Source organism: Melospiza georgiana, chromosome 9, assembly GCF_028018845.1.
Source record: "Melospiza georgiana isolate bMelGeo1 chromosome 9, bMelGeo1.pri, whole genome shotgun sequence".
In the NCBI taxonomy this organism is placed as follows: Eukaryota; Metazoa; Chordata; class Aves; order Passeriformes; family Passerellidae; genus Melospiza; species Melospiza georgiana.
In genome coordinates this window covers 22,777,562-22,799,029 of record NC_080438.1, presented here as the reverse complement: position 1 = coordinate 22,799,029, position 21,468 = coordinate 22,777,562, and the positions used below count along the sequence as shown (strand labels likewise).

The following is a 21,468-nucleotide window of genomic DNA, read 5'->3' as shown; positions in this document are numbered from 1 at the left end:
CTCTTCGTAGCTTCCATTTGAAACGATTAAGTGCAATTTCTTTTTCACAACAGTCCTTACTGGATCCGCAGAGATGGGGCTCCGAGCCTCTGTTTCCTCCGCTTCATCATTGTGCTGATACACTGATATGCCTCTTCCCAGCCTAAGAGGCTTAGGGCTGGGGAGGAGAGGCCACTGTTATCACTCCAGCGCAGAGCACAGAACAATCAGTGCAATGCCGAGCTCTTCACACACCCCCGTGTCACAGACACCTCAGCAATGGTCCAGATTAATCACACAGCTCATGTCAAAAACCTAATTCTTTATAAGAAAAAAAATTATTCAGATTTAAAAAATCTCCTGCGAGGCTATTCCCAGCATCCGGCGAAAGGCAGCGGAGGGCAGCAGAAGGAAAGGCAGGAGCCCGGGACACAGAGGGGCCATCTGACCTGTCACAGCGCCAGCAGCGCGGTCCTGCCGCGCTCCGGCCGAGCCCCGCGCATCGCCCGCTGATCACCCACCAGCGCCGGGGCTGCCAGCAGCAGCAGCAGCAGCAGCTTTCCCAGCAAAGCCAAGCGGGGCACGGCGCAGTGAGAGGGCTCTGGCAGGGCTCTCGGAGCAGCCCGGACACCGCAGGGCGATGGGGCAGAGCGGCCCTCGCTCCCGAAGCCCGGCAGAGCCTCAGGGGGAGCGGGAGCAGCTGCGCCTGGCGGCGGGACACGGGAACCAGCCCGCTCCGAAATCAATCCCTCAGCTACAGCAGCTCAAAACAGCCTCCCGAAACCCCCAGACTGTGCTCCACACAGGGACTTCATGGGCTCGCAGCAGCCCGGGAGCCGCAGGGGAGGAAGAGGGAACACCTTCACCAGGAGAAAATGCTTCCTTTACAGTTCTGCTTGCAAACAGCCAGCTTAAAATCAATTCTGTGCTATTAACAAAACTGCCCCCAAATGATGCCCAACATTTTTTAAATGTGTATTCGTAAGAATGTTACTTTCCTCAAAAAAGTCTCCATATACATATATATATATGTATGTATATATGTATGCATATATGTACATATGTATGTATATATGTATGCATATATGTACATGTGTATATATGTGTATATGTACATATGTATATATGTATATGTTTATATTTATATGTGGTTATATATATATATATATATATGTTTAATGGCAGCCTAAATACAGCCTTTAGCACTCTAAAAACTATATAGGTTTTAGAGTGCTAAAGGCTGTATTTAGGTTGCCATTCACAAATACTCATCTACCAAGTCAAATTCCAGGTGACAATTTTGATCTTCAGACCTCCCCACGATTCTGATCACAGCCCCACAGTACAAAATCGCAATCTCTCAGCAATTAGGAAAGCAGAGTGCCAGGCTGAGGTGGAAGGGCCAGGATGGCTATTCCTTACACAACCAAAGCCCCTGCCCCCACACTGTGCCTCTGCACTCAGACAGCACAGCAAGCAACAAAAAGTACAAATTTGGTATGCTACAAATAATTCTATTGTACTTATTAAATGAGAGCCTGGATTAAGTAGTGGAAACTTGACAATAAAAGCTGCACAAAATACTTTTTCCACTTTTAAATCCTTGATGAAAACCTCCATAAATTCTTTGTCTCTGAGATTACAGTCTATACATAACACTAAAATACTCCTGATTCACCAAATCACTTCTTTTAAAGAAACAATGCTGCTTTCAAATAATTTTTAAAGTGTAATACAGGAATAGCAGCAGTGCTGTGGAGCTCCACAAGAATATTCAGCACGTTCCACCTCCAGAACCAGCCCCATGGATCAGCTTAAGAGCAGCAGGTTATTTTTGACCTACTGCTTGTGAGCTGCTTCTGCGTGCTCGGAGAAGGATGGGGTGGTCAGAAGAGTGCACCTCTTTCCCTCCCCATCTATATAAAGCACCACAAGGAGAATGCACTGAGTGGAGGCATTATTTCTTACTTTAAATCAGAAGAGAGTGCAAAAGCAGCAAAATTCCCTATTCCTTTTCAGAACCATTTTTCATCCACTTCCTGCACTTTGGCTTTCCCACTCCTGGGACAGTGGCACTGGCTCCTGGCAGGGAAACGGCATCCATCCATCACCAGCAGAAACACTCGCCCGCCAAGAGGAGCAGAAACTGAATTATGCACTCCATTTCTCTGCAGACACAGAGCAAATTCCCACAGCACCTGAGCATGGCAGCACGAAGACGTAAACCACTAAAGGACAGAAATTTTCTTTCCTGCCATCAAACTTATTGTTTCCAAGGTCTAAACATTCAAAAAAAATACAAGCAGTTCAACACATGCCCCCAAAGAAATGCCTTGGTGTGTTTGTGTGTTATTTTACTGTCTAGAAGCTGGGGGCAAGTTTAACAAATGATGATGAAGACTTGTTTAATGAAACCCTCTCAGAAATGTCTAGGGCAGCAGAAACCAAGAATCTTCAGAGGTTTAAAGTAAAATGGTAATGCAGAGAAGAGGGGAGAGAAAGAGAGAAAACAAGTCCCACAGGGGACATAAGCTGCCTTAAAAAGTGATTAGCAGGAATAAAGACCCCCATAAAAGGCTTGCACACGTCCTCAACAAACACTTTTATGTTGCTTACCATATTTCAGAGACAGACATAAAAACCTCAGGTAAATACTACTCTTTACCAGCACCAATCACCATCAAAACAACAATGTGTAATATTTGGTTCACAGAAATGTGTATTTTTACTGGAGATATTCTGGACTAAAACTATTTTTTCACGTTTCTTATGCCTCCAGTTTCTTTTTCTATTTGTATACAGCCTTTTAAAGTATATTTGATACAGATGGTTGATAGCAGGAAATAATTAACAAAAAAAACTTACAGCTGAAGTTAGAAACTGGCTTAGCAAATTTAGTTTGCTGAGGAAATTACTCTTTTCAAATTTGGACATAATATGGGAAAGCTGTGTTTTCTTTTTAGAAAATTTTACATTTAGCACAAAAATTACAGCAACCCACACCATGAACCCTGCCTTAGAAACCATGAGGATTTAAAATATAAACCCACATTTTTCATTAAAAAGCCTGAACAGGTCAATAAAGTTCACGCTATAAAGAACTGAATTTATAATTAATTTATTGTTACTGGGGTACTGAACAAGAAACCAGATGGCTCAAGGGCAACCCCAACTGGATTTAGTGACTACTGCTCAGGCAAGGAGGCAAGCAGGAGCAATAGTGAGCTCCAGGCTGGTGCTGGGCATCCTGCAGCCAGGATGAAATGCAGCTTGCAGCCTGATCTTGTGGGTGCTGCACTGCTCTCAGACACATGAACACACACACAGAGGTGCTGCACCACGGGACGCTCCTGCTGCAAAGTCCCCACCTTTGTCCCTTCCAGTCTGGAACGTCTCTGCTGTGATTCACGTGCAGGTGCACATCAAAACCATGTGAAAGCTGCAGCCAACAATACAAAAACCAATCTCTACAGAGAACAGAACAGGATAATGGCTGAAAATAATTAAACCACTTTGACTAATAGGCTGGAGATCAAAGTTTGAGTCTATCACTCCACATCCACTATTTGAAACGAAAGAAAATATTCATGAATGGTAATTATTTCTTTTGTGAACAAAGCATGGGGAAAAACATAACCAATACATTTATATGCATAATTCATTAAAGGAAAACTTTGAACTCTGATTATTGAACCACACCAGAGACAAAATATAACTACTTATTCCTGTTCTCTAACTATTCAGTCTCTTAGCAGCCTACAACTCAGCTGAATATCATCTCCTTTAGTGCATTAAACATAACCTCCCATAGAAACACAAACACTTTAAGCACATTAACAACAAAATGGTATCTAAATTATCAGGCATTTCTCTTAATGTCACCCTGCATACAATTCCCCCATCTGTTTTACATGTCTGCTCACTCCGTGCTGATTATTTCAAAATTAGGATTGCAAGATACCCAAGTGCAAAGCCATCCCCTACAGTGTGCCTGTGTTTCCTTCTGCTAATATGGAAAGAGTCATCAACACTCATCAACAGACTTCACAGGCTCCATCCCACCATTCATTCTCTTCAGCTCCCACCCAAGAGCTTCTTTAGGTGACAAAAGTTCTCTTGTTCTCCTGACAAAAACAGTGAGACTGTAACTCCACTCCTTTTCCTTAGCACAAATAAGAACAGCAGCTCTTTTTGTCCCTGCTTATAATCAGTCCCTGCAATAAAACAGAGATTAGTCATACTGACTCAGGAAATATGAAATATTGAGAGTCACACAAAGAAAAAGTTAGAAGCATTTTCAGGAATAGCTCATCCTTTTTCATTCAGCAATGACAAATACCCAAGCTGATCCACAGGCTAAAACCTTTGTAACTCACAATCCAGCAAAGCAATCACCAAACCAGTCAGCAGTAGGAGATTTTTGACAGAAGTGCACCCCAACCTCCAGACTAGCACACAAAAAAATGCTGAGTGGCTGATTTTTGTATATAATTCAATTGCTACTCAACTGCTACAAAGGCTGGAGTTTGCAAAGGAAATTCATGCACCTCTTGAGGGTTTCTGGCTCCAAGCCAGGTACTTCATCCTCCTGTCCATTCCTGCTGCTGCTTCTGTCAGTGATCAAAAGTCAGTGACTGACAGTCAATGAATCAGGACATGGCTACACCCATAGCTATCCCTGCTCATCTGCCACAGCACAACAGCAGCTTTTCAGAATAAATTTTATTTTCAGAATTTGTTTTTGCTTATGAGGTTCACAGTTAAGTTGATTCCAGCAGAGGAAAACCCTCCAGAAGAACTAAGAACTGCCTAGAGTTGAAATGCCATTATTTTTGACAAAATGGTTAAACAAATTTATACATAGTATACGTATATTTTTACCTTATACTACATACACATATTCCCTTGATGTAAATTTCTCTAGTTTCTAATTCAAAAACAAAGTGGATTTTTTTTTAAATCAAGTAAGCACTCTGATATTGGCATATGCAAAATCAAGCAGATCAACTCCACAAGAGCCTTTTCAGTGAACCTGTACATTTCATAGTATACCATCAACACAGATCTATATCAGCCACAATACACCACTGACTTCATGAACAGTTAAAACTTCTCAAACCACAAGATATCATTTGGTTCTGGATTACACTTGGTACTTGACTTGATAGAGAATCTGCAATTCCAGAAACTACAATCAAATAATCAGCTAGACAACACAGGCAACTAAGACATTTCAATTCTTCATAGATCTTTAGTCTCACTAGTAGCTGCAACCTTGTGCTTAAAATTTATGGCCTGGATCTTCTTGACACAGGTTGCTAAATTACTTCACATAGTGACAGCTTAAAAGGCACTCACTCGTGGAAGAAAACTAAAGTGTAGTAATGAAAATTGCAGGAGTTAAGTAATACAGAAATAAAATATTCAGTCATTTGGTTTAGTTACCAGTAACTAAAACATTACACATCTGCAGCACTTCATTTATATCTCAGACAGCTCAAATGAAAATACATGACTAGTCTTGTGTCATACCCACCTCCATGCTGGAATGAGATGGAATATCTCTGGCATCCTCAATTTCAATTCCAAAACTTTGTGCAAAAATTACATTCAACAAAAAAACTCAGTGGTAACTCACTGCTCCACTATTTGATCAAAGAACCTTCATAATCTTCAAATGATGAACACCACCTGTCTTAGAAATCTCTCAAATCTCGTTAAGCCAGCCTTTGAGGCATACTGGTTAAAAAAACCCCAAAACCAGTCAGTGCTTCATGTTCTTTAAATAACTCCCTGACTGGTTTATCATTGTCATATGAACTAAACAAAAAGGCCTGGTCATGCCCCACTTTTAAAAAAAGACCTTTTGATCCTCTGTATTGTTCAGCCCTGAATCACAAGCTCTACACAGCATTTTCCAAACACTGTTTCTGTTACAAAGGGGACAGCTTACACTGAAAGACTGAAAATCATTTCTCATTAGAACCAGAAACCTGAGGAAGAAAGGTTATAAGCTTTTGTGAGCTTCATGTCTGTAGTCCACAAGCTTTGGGAAACAATTTTAAATCATAATGCAATAGCAGGCAGTACAAAAGCTTTCTCTTTTATATAATGCAATCAATAATGCAATTTCTTCCACCATAAATCTGTAAGCATAGCAGAAGCTAAGCTCTTATAATACCATTGAAACACCAAGTTAGTTCGCTGAAATTCTTTAAGCACCATAATGCATTAAAAAAAAATGCTGTTTGTTTAAATGACAGTTTTAAAAGCCTACGTTTCCTGACATGCACTACTTTATTGAGACACCTCTGTCAGGCTGCCTGCTCCACAAACCCCTGGCCTGTGTGGCCCAGGAGCTGTGTGCTTAGACTTCTGTCAACAGACTGTGTGGAGAGCAGTGAGCAGAGTTGTCCATATCACATAAACAATCAGCAGCTCCTCTGGAGTCCCTTCAGCCACGTCAGAGGGGCAGCACTCAACACTGCAGCTCCTTTGGTATCAGGAGCAGCTCAGGCTGGTAATTAGAAGTAAGCTTACACTACCACTGCTTTTCCTGCTACACTTAAGGAAATGAATAGAGGCTTCAGTCTCACAGAAATCCAAGCCCATGACAGATTCTCAAAAATGTTGAACAGAGAAAAGAGAGCATCTGCCCATCTAAATTACTTCCACAACTGAACAGCTATATATGTTCAAAACAAATCAATGTATGAATAAAGAATAATTATACTTACAAGCTTCCTCTTCTGGGGAGACTGAGCTCTTTCTGGAAGAAAAAAACCAAAAAATTTGAGTTAATTTTACTTTTTATTATATATTACTGATTTATTTATCAATAAACAACTGAGGTGGAATGAATAAAGAGCTGGCCATTTCCCAGCGCATGCTCAGTGTGGAACTGCACAGCTCTGCTGCTGCACATTCAGAATGCACAGTCTGGGGTATGAAGGTCGCTCATTTTGCCTAAACAATCATTGCCTTTGGAGTTAAAAATCATAAGTACTCAACAGAGCAAACATAACTTTGAAATTCAAGCCTGAGCACAGATAAGGCAGTAATTAATTCTGTCCTACATACCTCATCAGCATCAGACCGAACCACTTCCAGAAGTGTGGAACGTGGTGTGCCTGCAGCTGCTGCAGTATGGTCTCACACTCTCACCAAAAGGAAGAATTTGTGCCACAGAGTGCACTTGGGGGCGATTTGGGTTTTTTTTTTAAACATACACATTAGCTGTGTTATGTATTACCATAAAAAATTCGAGACCAAACACAATTTCCACTTAGCAGCATTTTGCATTTCAGCAGCACAAGCAAAGGCAGACGGGGGATTTTTCCTTTTTTATTGCAGACAATAGCCCGGGGGCATCTCCAGGCGGGGATATTGCCGGACACGGCACATCCCTTGGCACTGTCCATCCCCAGCACTGTCCATCCCCAGCACTGTCCATCCCCAGCACTGTCCATCCCCAGGCACTGTCCCACCCCAGGGGCACTGTCCATCCCCTGCCACTGTCCCCTCCCGGCACTGTCCATCCCCGGGCACTGTCCATCCCCGGCACTGTCCATCCCTTGGCACTGTCCATCCCCGGCACTGTCCATCCCCGGGCACTGTCCACCCCCAGGGGCACTGTCCATCCCCGGGCACTGTCCATCCCCGGCACTGTCCATCCCCTGGCACTGTCCATCCCCGGCACTGTCCATCCCCGGGCACTGTCCATCCCTGGCACTGTCCATCCCCTGGCACTGTCCCACCCCAGGGGCACTGTCCATCCCCGGGCACTGTCCATCCCCGGCACTGTCCATCCCCGGCACTGTCCCACCCCAGGGGCACTGTCCATCCCCGGGCACTGTCCATCCCCGGCACTGTCCATCCCCGGCACTGTCCCACCCCAGGGGCACTGTCCATCCCCTGGCACTGTCCATCCCCTGGCACTGTCCATCCCTTGGCACTGTCCATCCCCGGCACTGTCCATCCCCGGCACTGTCCCACCCCAGGGGCACTGTCCATCCCCGGGCACTGTCCATCCCCAGCACTGTCCATCCCCGGCACTGTCCATCCCCGGCACTGTCCATCTCCAGGCACTGTCCATCCCCGGCACTGTCCCTTGTCCCCCCCCGGGCACTGTCCATCCCCGGCACTGTCCATCGTCCCCATCCCCGGCACTGTCCATCCCCTGGCACTGTCCATCTCCAGGCACTGTCCATTCCCGGCACTGTCCGCCCCCAGGCACTGTCTCCTCCCGGCACTGTCCCTTGTCCCCCCCCGGGCACTGTCCCCTGTCCGCAGTCCCCGGCCCCGCCCGGCCGCAGGGGCTGCGCTCCCGCCGGACACCGCCAGGTGGCAGCCGCGGCCGCCGGCCCGGCCCCGATTCTGGAGGTTTTCTCCTTAAAACATCGGCACGGGCCGGGCTCATCCCCGGCTGATTGGCTTCGGCTGAGCCCAGCAAGCACCAGCACGGCCAACACCAGCTGGATGTCAGGGTACTGATCTACGGGATATGTTTTTCATCCCCTCTAAGAAAAAAAAAAAATTCAGTGTTTTCACTGAATATTGAAAAAAATTAATCAATAGGGAAAAAAATCAAATCTATAACACTGGTAAGGTAATCTCTTCTCCATCTTTAGCCACAGTGTTTGTGCTGACTGACATGACTAACAATGCTATTGACAGGCACTGACTGGTCTGATCAGTAACACATTGGATTTGGCTTGAAGTTTTCCAAAGATACCAAAAAGTTACAGCCACTAATAACAAATAAGTCAATAAATAACTCTCACATGCCATTATTCTTTTCAAGTATTAGTTCTCCATAATTTGAAATTTCATTACAGTTTAACAGTGCCGAGCAAATTCCATGTGTGAATTATCTCAAGGCTGACAGCTTACAGCATGGAGAAATAAATTCCTGTCGTCAGACAAACTTGTCAAGATCTAATCAAAACACTTCAAGTGCGTAAGATAATAAATCATTAGCATCTATAACAGGTTGTGTGGTTTATATTCTAAAAAAGGTATTTCTTCCACTCTCATTTGTTAGAAAGAATTAGTTTCCAACTGTGAAACCTATGTAGCAAGGACAGCTTTTGCTACTGCAAATGAATAAAAAATAGATAAGATATAGGTATTATATGTTATCCTGCTTCTTTGGATAGTATGTTACTTAGACATGCATATACATCTCTTTCATCATATGAGCAGCTGTATTTAATTTATGCTTTTCAAAGAAGATGGCACCTCTTGGCAGAAGGCACTTTTTCTATTCAAACGATGTATTTCTTTTGATTCTAACACAGTAAGCCCCAGAAATGTTTAAAATGTATGTATAAAACTCTGGAATTTCAAAATACTGGATGAAAAAGCAAAACAGTGACCTTTAAATCTAACTACCTTCTAGTTTTTTAACTTCTAGGGTTCATTTTTACAAGCTTTGCTCTAGTCATTAGAGCTGAAAAGTCATTTAAAGAGGGAACACTCCCTTGCAGCAGCACAGCTCTGGTAATTGTGACTTGTAATTACCAGACATACATCACAAGAAACATGGCCCAGGAACAGGAATGGACAAATCCTTTCCCTTACAGAACTCTTGCTTTACTCAAACAATATGACCTTTAATACTTCCTATAATGTAAGAAATTCAGGATAAAATCCATGCAAGGTTAGGAGGAGGACTGCCGGGGGCTTTGTTCCTGAAAACATCTCTTGGAAACTGAGTTTCCAAATAAGGAAGGAACAAAGTCTTGGCAGATGACATCTCAATGCAATTGAAATATTATCCTATCCATGCAGGAATTGTCTTCATTCTGCACCACCACCTTGACAAACATTGCAGCTGTTGAATCAATAGGCAGCAGTTCCCATTTAATACCACTGTGGTCTTGACAACAAAGAGCACAATCAAAACAATCAATTTTTATACCTGTTGTTCCACTATGCCTCAGTTCATGTCAGTCTTAAAATCCCCTTCACAAACCCTAACAGCCACACAGCCCACCACGTCCTGGCCTCTGCAGCACTTTCCCTGGCCTCTGGAGAAATGACAATGAACTCTCCGAGCTCTCTGCCTCTCCAGAGCTGGTAACAGCCCCTAAAATCCCCCAAAATAGGCCAAGGCAAAAGCACCGGAGCTGGACATTACACAACCACGAGCAGCGTAATGATGAGATTTGCTTTCCCAGATCACCAGAGTTTGTGTGTGAAGTTACACCCCAGAGAGAAAACATCTGGGGATGGAAAGGAGGGAGCAGACTGCAGACCACTGCTACACTATTTCCTTTTTGAGGATGCCACTGCCAGGAGAAAACTGCAGATCTCCAGGGGATCAAGGGGACAATGAAAATGCTCCCCAGAGATGGGGATACACTCGCAGGGTTGAGACTCAGCTGAGTCTTAAGACAGTTCAACACTTCAGTGTGTGCAATGAACCAACAGAGAGTTTGTATCTTATAATGACAGGGTGGTTTCAAACCCATGGAGCAGCACTACAAAAGCAGTGATTCAATAATTATGAAAAATGTAAGTCCAACAGCATTTCACAAGCACTCTATAAAGGTTAAAGCTACTCAGAATCATATATAGTATCACTTATAGTAGAGATTAAATGTTTTAGTTAGTAAATTATGAGGTAGGTGGTGTGATTTAACTGGTTTCCACTCACACCACAAAGGAGTTTGGCATTACATTTCCATGTATCCTGAAAAAATAAATCACATTTTAAGAGGTGAGATAACTAATAAAAGAGTGCTGAGCTGTGATTCCTTGGTCTGAAACACTATTTAAAGGGTGCAGCTGTAATCCTTTCAATATGCTGGTTTATCCTGAAGGACATTTCTCATTAAAGACCACCCTTCTGATGAGAACAACACAGGAACCTGCAAGATTCCAAACTGCCCCTCCCAACAGCACATCTGCCTCCCTGAGCACTTGTGCTGCCAGCAGCTATATTTATATTACCATTATTACTCCAGCCAGCTCCATGCCACCTGCTCTCTAGGTCAACAATATAACCCTCCAAACAGAGGCTTACATTTATATTTGATTTATATGAAGTGCTAAATAGCATAAGAACACCATAAAATATTGGTGCACATTATTCACAAAGAACTTTCAGAAGTGGAAATAAAGAACTACTTTCACAGATCCTAAAAAATAAGGAGTGTATTAAATCTTGCAGTACCCAAATGACAAGAACAGACTGTTCTGAAAGTTAATTTTTTGTACCAGTTCCACATTTCAGGGCATAATTATTAAACATGCAACTTGATCTCTACAAGACAAAAGAAGTAGCAGATTTTCAGATGAGCAGTTAAAAAGGAACCTTGGGAAAGAAAATCAGCATCGCAGAATTTATAAAAAGCTGATTCATAGATACTGAAACATTTATTCAGTTGAGGTTTTTTTATATACAGAAACTGCTTCTGAAAACAGGAATGTTTCAGGCAGCAGGAAGAGTGCTGGCTTTTTGCATAGGTGTGTGCACACAATATGGAGAGGAAATAAAGTCTGTAAATTTATTTGTTCACTGACCTACAATACAGCCCACATCGTTCCAGCAGATCCGTTATGTTACAAAAGTGTGAAAAAACAGGAACCCATCACTCAAATTTGTCACTTTCTCTCAGTCTTGTAATTTGTCCTTGAATATGTATCTGCACATATGGCACAGACCCACAGGCAAAGTTGGATGCTGGAGCCTGCACTGATGGCAGCTTAAATGGAGTCCTTGCAAATTAAAATGAGAACCATCACCACACAGGATGTTCCATATTTTTGCCAGAGCAGACAGCATGATTCCTGAGATTGCTTTTGACCTTGGCTCCCTTGCAAGGTACTCACTATCATACCAGTTGGGACAATAGACAAATATTTTTACAGCTATAAGAGTAAATACATTTCAGTTAATAAGTTAATATTTCACAGATGATGAAATTCCACTGACAGTCAGTGACCTGGTACCATGCACTCTTGTTTTAATTTTTTTTCTTTGCTGACTATGTTTGCTTTAGGGTATACTACCAACCAGCAGGGGATTAATTAAATCTCCCTCTATACATAACCATTTGCATTACAGAAATGATATAATGAGGGTTGGAATCTCCAATTCTGATGGAAAGTACAACCTGGCCGTGCAAGGACAAACTGTAATCCATCCATCAGATTAACAGGAAAGAATTTTTCATGGTGATTAAGAAAAAAAAAAAAAAATGCCCCATGCTAAGCTTTTCTTTCTGCTATCAGAATCTGTCAGGAAAAATAATTTCCTTCTTTTCACCATATCACTGTAAATGGTTATTAAAAACAGCACTTCTCAATTTCTCTGTCTAGAAATGATTACATCTGAACTTGTTTCCCAAACTCATCAGTGAAGAATTTTAAACAGCAACACTGAAACTGTATCTGTACTGAAGGTCAGATGAACCTACGGAATATGCTGCAGATATTTTCTGTAATTTACTGACTTTCTAGAAACTAAATTCAGGATCATACTGTTAGCTCATCTGCTTAGCTACAGAGATACTTAAAATACAGAAAACGAACACCCAGACTCTTGCCAATACCATTCAAAATATTCAGAGGGCATGGATTTAATTCCCAGACCTTTCTCTGCACTCTACTGAATTTATGTCTGCCATCACACAAATTCTAAAATGCCATGGATAGCTTAGTCCCAGGGCATCCCCCCATATTCCCAGTGCCACACAAACTGCCTGGAACCACCCTTTCCTAAGAAATCTCACTTCATGGCAGCAAAGGGCCACAGCCTCCAGAAAAATGTGTGGGACACCAGAATAGTCCATAGGGTATCTGTTCACCCAGTGCTACCCTAAACATGCTACAAGTTCAAAGCAAAAGAAAGTTATTGTTTTGATTCATTTTCTACCTCAGCAGAAGCTGCATGACAATAAAAATACCACTTGCAACTAACATATAAAACCAAATGGGGAAAAAACTCTCAGCTGTTTAACTAACAGGCAGCCCTACTTCTCTAAATATTCAGTGTATATCAGTCTTTCGACCCACAGGTCACAAATCAGCCAATGATGCATTTCATGCTTTTAGATCTTCCAGTCTTTCTTTTCTCTTCAGCTTAGAAATCCCTTACTAGTCAGCAAAATAAAAAGCCTTTGGATTTATTTCAAATTAGAGCTACTGCAGAAGGAAATAAAGCTAAAAGCTCTTTAAACTTCAAGTAAAATTCTCTAACACAGCAAATTATTTTCCCTCCCCCATCCACCCTTCTGAATGGGCAACAGAAACTTATTCTTTGGTAAGCAAAGCTAAGGATCCAGGTCACATCTGTGCATTAACCTGTCAAGAATATATGTCACCAGGAGCTTCCCACTAACCCTTCATATCACTTAACCTCAAGGCTTTCCATAAGATTATGGATTTTGGCTACTTGACCTAAAATAATTCCAGAATACATCTCAAAACAGGCAAGAATTCACACTTTCCTCAGAATATTTTCAGTGCCCACTCCCGTGTGTATATATATACACTATATCTATATGTATTTTAGTAAGCTGGAGTGTCTGCTCCATATTTTGTACATTACATCATGTTTTCCAGCCCAAAATACAACATTACTCAGCGCACAGCATGGACCACTGCTCATGGCAACAAACAGGACTGAAACCACACGTCATGACTGGCAAATGGCAATAAAAACAAGGGATGCAAACCACATTCCCAAGGGATGAAGGGACCAGCCCCAGGACAAGGCACGGCTTTTCCACAGCTCAGGGGGCACCCACACGTCCTCAGCAGCCACAGCCAGGAGGGACTGCAGTCCTGCAGCTCCATTTCCTCCACAGGATTCCTTCCTATCTCTGTTTCTCAGGACCAGGAGCACAGGGTCACTCTGATTTCATGCCCTCAGCCAAGCAGAAGTCTCTTTCTTCCCATAATAAAGACAATTCCTAGATTTATATTCGATCCCAAGCTTTTCAGCTGTGGTTAAACAAAGAGTGGCTTTTGAAAATTAAGACAACATCTAAGGGCCCTGGTCACAATAACAGGGGTACAGAAACTCAGCTGTTCAATACTTAGACATCAGCAAACTAATTTACTATTAATTTGATTGCTTTCCTCAAGGCTAAAAAAATAAAACCAACCATAGAAGCAGCCCTCTTCAAGTACACTTACCAAACTTACTTTTAAATGTTACAGAGCACATAAGAGACAATGTTTTTAAGGTGCAATTTCACTAGCAGGAAAAAGGAAATTTAAATATTACAGCTTGAATTTTTAACCCAGAGTCCTAGATGTGATGCAGATGCAGAAGCATAGAAAAAAAACAGCAGAGCAGAAGAAAAACTATGAATTTACTCTCCTAACAGACAATCCATAAATTGCAACAGCAGCAGCTCTGGAAGATCATTATGATGACTTATTCCCCAAATTAAACAACAGCAGCAACCCAAAATGTGTGTGTGTGTGTGTGTAGCAACAAAATAAAAAGTGAGACACATGGTAGTCCTCTGTAAATAAAAGGTAATACTTTAAAACCTGAGAAATAACACAAATAATAAATGCTCCAAATCTTCCTTATATATTTTTGCACAAATTAGCCTAAAGGCAAAGGAATACTGAGAGTAATAAAGCACACAGCTTAGACAGCTCATTAATCTTTCTCATTACTTAATTCTAGTTTTACAAGGCCATGAAGCAGATTCCTGATGGGTGAAAGAGCCTGCCCAGCACTGAACACTCATCCCAATAATGGGAGCAACTGTTCAAAATTCTCTTCCATTTTGCCAGACGGCGCCAGTTTCAGAAATTTAAGTCAAAAGGTCACATTCTGCAAAAATGTAGAAAATGCAGGGAAGAGTCTCATCTCAGAGCTGTACAGAGCTCCAGCTGTAATGCTATTGTTAGAAACCACTCTTAAAATTACTCTGTCTTGACTTGCACCAAAAATTCCTTCAAGACTGGGCATGCAATGGTCACAAGGAAACAGTCACAGCTGCTAAAAATGCCAAGAGCATTACAAATAAACAAATCCAGTGTTATTCTCGCCCGTGTAGCTCATACTAATATTAATCTATGAATAAGTCAGTTGATATTTCTACTATACACACATCTACTCCTTAACAGGCTGTTTCTAGACAAATTAACTGTCATCAAGGCCGCCTGACAACCAATTTGATTCTTAAAACTCTTTAAATATCTCTTTAAAACTGAATAACCAAGCCTAACAAAAGGATTCCACAAGAACCTTTCTGGTTTATCCTACAAAAATCTAAATAAAACAATGAGCATCTCATGAAAACTCCAGCCCTGGCTCATCAGCTCATATTCATTCAGTGCACTGTTAATACAGACCATGAACAAAAATCAAAGGTTGCCCCTAAAATTATATTGAGATACATTGGTATTATCTTATATTAAAATAAATTGGACATTCTTCAATACCATAGTTGAAGGAACAAAAGGCACATGGTCAGTTCAGTGTTAATGTCAGCAGCAGATCTCCCACCAGCCCAAAGTCTGTCAGGCTGGTTTCTCACTGACCCCCCAGTTGTGAAGTCTTTGAAAGCAAACAGGCAGAAATGAAATTTGGTAGTTGTTTTTGAGAGGCACTGCCCGTGTCTCCAATTGCTTTGTCAATGTTAGGCTAAGACTTGTGACACACCAATAGAATTTTATCTTTACAAATGTCTATTTCTCAATTAATTTAGACAAAAAGAAACGTGTGTCAGGCCAGTGCTGCTAGACAGCTGGAGAGCTTGGCCAGCCCTAAAATAGCACCAAGTTTCCTGACAGTAAAGCTCTGGGAGAAAGTCCCAGGGAAGAGAAACCTTTTAGTTCCTCAAAAAGCCTCAACAATAAAGGTGTCTCCCATCCCTCCTTAAAGCTGCATCAAATCCATTCCACACAGATATGGGAAAACACTCTCAGAAATTGAAAGCATAAGCAATCAATTTTAAAGATATTTAGTAATTAGTCCTAAAAGGATTTCCAAGCAAATAAAGCTCCCTTGCCTTCATCTAGTTTATGACTGATAGCATCTGTAACCTCACGTGGCATCCATTAAGTTCAGTAGTTAATTACATCTGCTCTGACTGGACATTATTTACAGAACAAGCAGATGTAATTTTCCACTGCTTAGCTAAGCTACATGAGGCACTTCAGCCTACCCCTCTCAAATCACTGCTTCCCACAAAACCACGGAAGGAGGGACAGACAGGGTGCTCTGAGCATTTCCTGCAAAGGAATAGTTACAGACATCATCCACTTAATGAAGAAATCCACATGCTGAGCACCATGTGAAAACTTGGAATAATCAGAGCCAGACAGTATTTACACCTCTGTAAGCAAACTAGAGAATTTTAACTTCTCTTTCTGCCCTCAGAAGTGAATAGCCTCAGATATTGCTTATGCCTGCTGGGCTCCACACTGGAGCATAAACCCTTGACAAAAGTGATGAAAGAAAGGGCTCTGTTGCTTCATTCCTCAAAAATAAATAATTTTTTCACCAAAAGCAAAAGCCACAGTTATTTGACATTTACACATATTATCTGTATAGGAAGAATATTGACCCCCTGGATATATAAGGTGGTTACACACCTAGCATGACTCATTTCAGTTATAACACAAAGCCTTTATACCACAACTTTTTATTATTAGTTCTGAAAAACAATCATTTCAGTGAAAACCAAACATTAAATTGGAACATGCTTTCCTATCATCTTTCATGCATACTTTCAGACTTGTTGGTGGGGCTTTTTCTGCTTAGGCATATTTAAATTAATCATAAAGACAAAAAAAATATATTAGAAAAAAGTAATAAAATTGTCCTCTCCACTTCAGCGAGATAGAACTGTAATAATCACCAACTGAACTCTAATTTTAAAATCACAACCTTATATTAACTTCAAGGGTTCAACAGTGTGACAATGCTCTAAGATGGAATATAAAATAAGAAACTGCAAAGTGGTTCTAGGCCAAAACCAGCATTCATTTACAGAACAAACCAAATGTGGGGAAGTTTTCTACTCGTGTAGGTAAGAACAACTGCAGGCTTAGAAGAGACAGAACATATCTCACAAAAGCAGCATTTATTGCTTTCAAAATGAAAGACACGTGAGCTGGGAACCACAGACACTGACCAACCTCATCCCTGGGCACATTTTTAAATAACCACATCCAACTCTGTCCTACAGTTACATCATAAATTCTGCAAATGTCAAGAGAACTGAAGTTTTTGGATCATTCAGATTTCTCCTATGAAAAAGCATGGGATACATGTAAGCATCTTTTACAGATTTATTAATGAACAACCCCATATTTAATATAGTTGGATAATTCAGGTTTACTCAGTGCCAAGAGATCTGTTTCAGAGTAAAGGAAAATTCATCCCCAATTAAAGCAGTGGTAAAATCCAGGCACTCACTCCCAAAGCACAGATTTGAGAAAGTGCAGACTGTGCCTAATGACTTTTAGCTCTGATGGGCGATTACTGTGCTCTGTAATGGGCTGACAGAAACAGCTGATTCTATTACAAGGACATGTTCTGGCAAGGATTCTCTTTCTGTTGCATTTAAATTTTTAAATTATAAATATGGACTCTCCTGAAGATATCAAGACAAAAGATACTAATCAATATCTAAAACTTCTGCCTTCTGTCCTTTACCATACTTCAAATTAGAACAAGCACTGACCTCATCACCAGGAAAAGCCTTGCAGGTACTGAGGACTGTCTGCACTGTAATTTCTCTGCTGTGCATTGCTCTTCATCCTCTACTCCTTTTAGAAGAAACTGCAAGGGTTTTTTTTTTAATTCAGCTGTTGGCTTCAAAGTGAGGTTTTAAGGTATATTCCTGTTTGCATTTATGGGTCCAGAAAAAATTTCCTAAGACTTCGCAGTACCTGAAAATTCATCACCAATTGTCACTGAACAGTCTCTTTCTTCAAAGAGGATTTGGGAAGGGGCTTTTCCTCAACTTGACAGGTCTCAAAACCACAAGTCTAATCAATGGCCTTGTTCACACTTTCAGGTTGAATTCAATGCATGATTAAAGCATTCAGCTCAGAATAGCTTCTGGGGAGCCAAAAAGTCTTTAATACAATGTTTTTAACTCGATGTCTGTAATGTGCTGTAGGAGAACTTGAATACCAGAACCAAATCCTCTGATACATATTTCATAAAAGCCACAAAAAAAGCTACTCATACTGGAAAGAAAAAGCAGCATGGAAACTGCAAACTATCTAACAGGCAAAAAGCTTCAGTACATCGAAGCATTTAAGTACAAATGGCGCTCACACTACTAAAAACCAGGTCTATACCTCTGCACAAGCTCTCCCACTGCTATTTTTGAAGTTTTGTTGTAATTTTCTTTTGTCTATCCCACTTCACTAACAATCAGCCCAAACTCAACAGCTTTTTTCAGAGTAGAAGATACAATTTTGATGTGCTGCTATGTACATTAGAGGACTTCCTATACAAAGAATGTTTGTTGTGGACAATAAAGCAATTCTTATTGATAACTAATGGGGGAAAAAGCCTTATGAGATTTTTCGCTGAACTTGTTACATTTTTGTTTGAGGGGAACCAAACTTCAAAGAAATAACAAAAAAATTGAAGTTTAGGGACCATCTGTGAAGAACTAACCTAAATAGCATTCAAAGAATGACTCAAGGTTTCATTTCCTGATAGCAACCATCTACCCATGCTCCTTGGTATGATAAGTTATCTTCTTCATCAAGAAAATTCTTGGTTTATTTCCCTTAGATGTTTAACTCCTTAATCCCTATTTCCACAATGTTTTCTCTCAGGCAGTGCTGCCACAATCTGTCCTGGGGTTCCCAAATTCTCACAACAGAAGTGCAACTTCAGCAGCCAGAACAAAGGATTAGTAAAAGCATTAAAGTGATCCTGCAGAATCATTCAGTGCTCACACAAAAATTGAATTAATTTCATTAATTCTCCTCCAAATTTAAATTCTGTGATAACTGATAATTTTCATTTCAATAAAACAGTTTAGAAACTGATAAAATAGTTCCAATGTGGTCTGACTGGAACAGGCTCAAAGCTCTTTTAACATGTTTCACTTTTCAGTTTCTCACAATGTAAAAAGCACAGCAAAGAAAAGGCAAGATGGTGATTCCCACTTAAATTCCAATTTAAATCCTATTCCTGGAGCTGAAACATTGCTCCAAATTCACCACTGTATTTTAAACATTTCAGTTTAATCAGGAGGAAAGAAACTTTGGAGATTTAAAGATTTGTTTTTAATGCAAACTTTGTACTTGTTGAATTCAGAATTTTAACACCAGGAAGCAAACCCATCATCTACTCAAGGAATTACAGATGACTGGCTATAGGGGGATTTCTCTAACACACACACACCCAAAACAAACCCAGTGCAGCCCCTGGGGTTAGTCCAGATTTACATATGTGCTAAGTGACAATTTAGACTTAACATCTCAAATTATCTTTCCTCACTTACATTATTAGAAAGAAGGTGTGTCACAGGTATCACTTTATTTTCACTGGTTTTAATTCCACAGTAGCTTCTTAAATAATGAATATTTCTTTTCTGCCCATCACTTACTTTTATAGAAGTATTTATCTTTGAAACAAATATAAAAGTCAGGTTAGTATTTATTTAAGAAAAATCCTAGGATGGCTCACCTGGACACAAGAACTATCAGAGACTGGGCAACAAAAACATTTAAAAGCAGTTTTTCAGATGTAGTGAGCCTGGTGTCTTACTAGGTGAGCCCCTAGGAAAGTCTATTGCTTTGTTAACATGGTGTTGGGTTATTTTTCAGATGAAGGAAAAGGAACTCAAGTCATATTCCCTCCCACACCTGAAAGAAGCTGCCCAGCATTTATGTCCAGAGTGCTTAAATTGCTATGTACATGCTCCTTAAAAAAATAAAATCAATAGACATTATGCCTACTCACCTAAAAATCAATAGACATTATAGATTAATAAAATATTCTTTTCATTTTCCCATTTTCATTTTATTCTAATTGAATATTTATAGCCTCTCTACCCAAGTTTAACATTAAATGCAAATGGATAGAGAGCATTTAAATGTGTACTGGTTCTAGGAAGCAGAATCTGTACTGTTATACAAACTTGAAAGAATTGTTTGCAAAATTACCATACTGAGGAGAGCAAAATCTTATTTTCAATCTTAATACTTCAAGTTTTCCTAATTTCAGTGTACTTAAACAGCATTCCACTGTTCAGACCTAGAAACTATTAAAGCAAATGACTGACCAAAAAATAGTATTTTCAAAACAATATTGGAACCACACTACACAAATATCCGTTCATTTCAATGGAAAAGGTGGGAAATTCGGTTCATTGTAGAGTCTGAAAATCTCCATCTATGGTTTCCTTCATGCCTAGAAGGTTTTTGCTTCACAGATTCAGGTATTCCTATCACAGCAAATAAGCCTCTGGAGCCTGGGAAAAGCAGAGAGCAAAAAAAGGGCTCAAAAAGCCAACAGGCAAATAAACAATATAATAGCAAGATACAGGAAAGGGAAATGAATCTGGCTGCAATGCCAGGGAGCTACCATGTGCCATACTGCATAAAGCAAAGCAGAACTTACAAGTGCTTCTACATGAATTCTAGAAGCCTGGAAAATAAAACAAAAGTATATTTGGCATCAAACAGCCACCTCTGTAACAGGCATCCCACACACCTGCCCACAGGAGGATGATCTGTGGGATAGTGCTGTCAGTATTTACTTATCAGGATTGATGGATTAAGCTGTGGGAGCAGGGAAGATGCTCTGTGGATGAAATTTACCAGGATAAAAATATTACAGAAGAAATGCATCACAGAATCCCTTTGGGCAGGAAACCCAGCCTGTAAGAGCCAAAAATACAATTTCAGGGCTGTGCTACCAATTCTCAGTTCAAGGCAATGGCAACAATCAGGAAGCATTAAATAAGATCAGGGAAGCTGCAAAGTTAGAACAAGTCACAACAATGGAAGTTTTCAATCTGGGCCAGTGCTTCACCAGGATAACAAAAGAGCAGTCTGATCTCTAAAAAAGATGCTGTTTTGGGTTTGTCCTCAGCCTTCTACATTCCTTTTTAGTGCCCACAGCATGACTCTGTCTTGACTGGGGTGCAGCGTTCCTCCCGGGCAGAAGCCTTCAGTCCCAAAGACATGATCAGCTCCCATCACACCTAATTCCTCCTTTTTACTCCTTTCTGTTGTCCACACATGTGGGCTGCTAATCTCTTGTCTACAGATTCTCACACACAGAACTGGCAGGTATTACAGAGAATGTTATCACAGAAATCTTGTATTTCAGCAACCTCGAGTTACCCTGGAAGCCTCCCTCCCTGAACCTCCCACACAGAACCTGAGCTAACTGCATTAATTCACAGAATCACCCACTATCACAGCTTCCCCTTATCCTTGGGGACATCATCTGTGCTGCAGGAGCCTCCTCAGACCAGAAGGATGCAATGACACTCTCTGGGAGGTGGATCTTATCCAAAAGGTCAGGTC

At 40.9% G+C, this 21,468-nt stretch overlaps 1 protein-coding gene across 4 annotated transcripts in view; it reads right to left on the bottom strand.

Annotated features, from left to right (window-relative positions):
• The window catches only part of MAST2 (microtubule associated serine/threonine kinase 2), a 187,161-nt gene that overhangs the window by 99,621 nt on the left and 66,072 nt on the right, over positions 1 to 21,468 (bottom strand). For all 4 annotated transcript variants that reach the window (XM_058029787.1, XM_058029788.1, XM_058029789.1 and 1 more), the window contains one exon: positions 6,717 to 6,748. In XM_058029787.1, the coding sequence (XP_057885770.1) occupies positions 6,717 to 6,748 (32 nt within the window). The remainder of the gene's footprint in view (positions 1 to 6,716; positions 6,749 to 21,468) is intronic.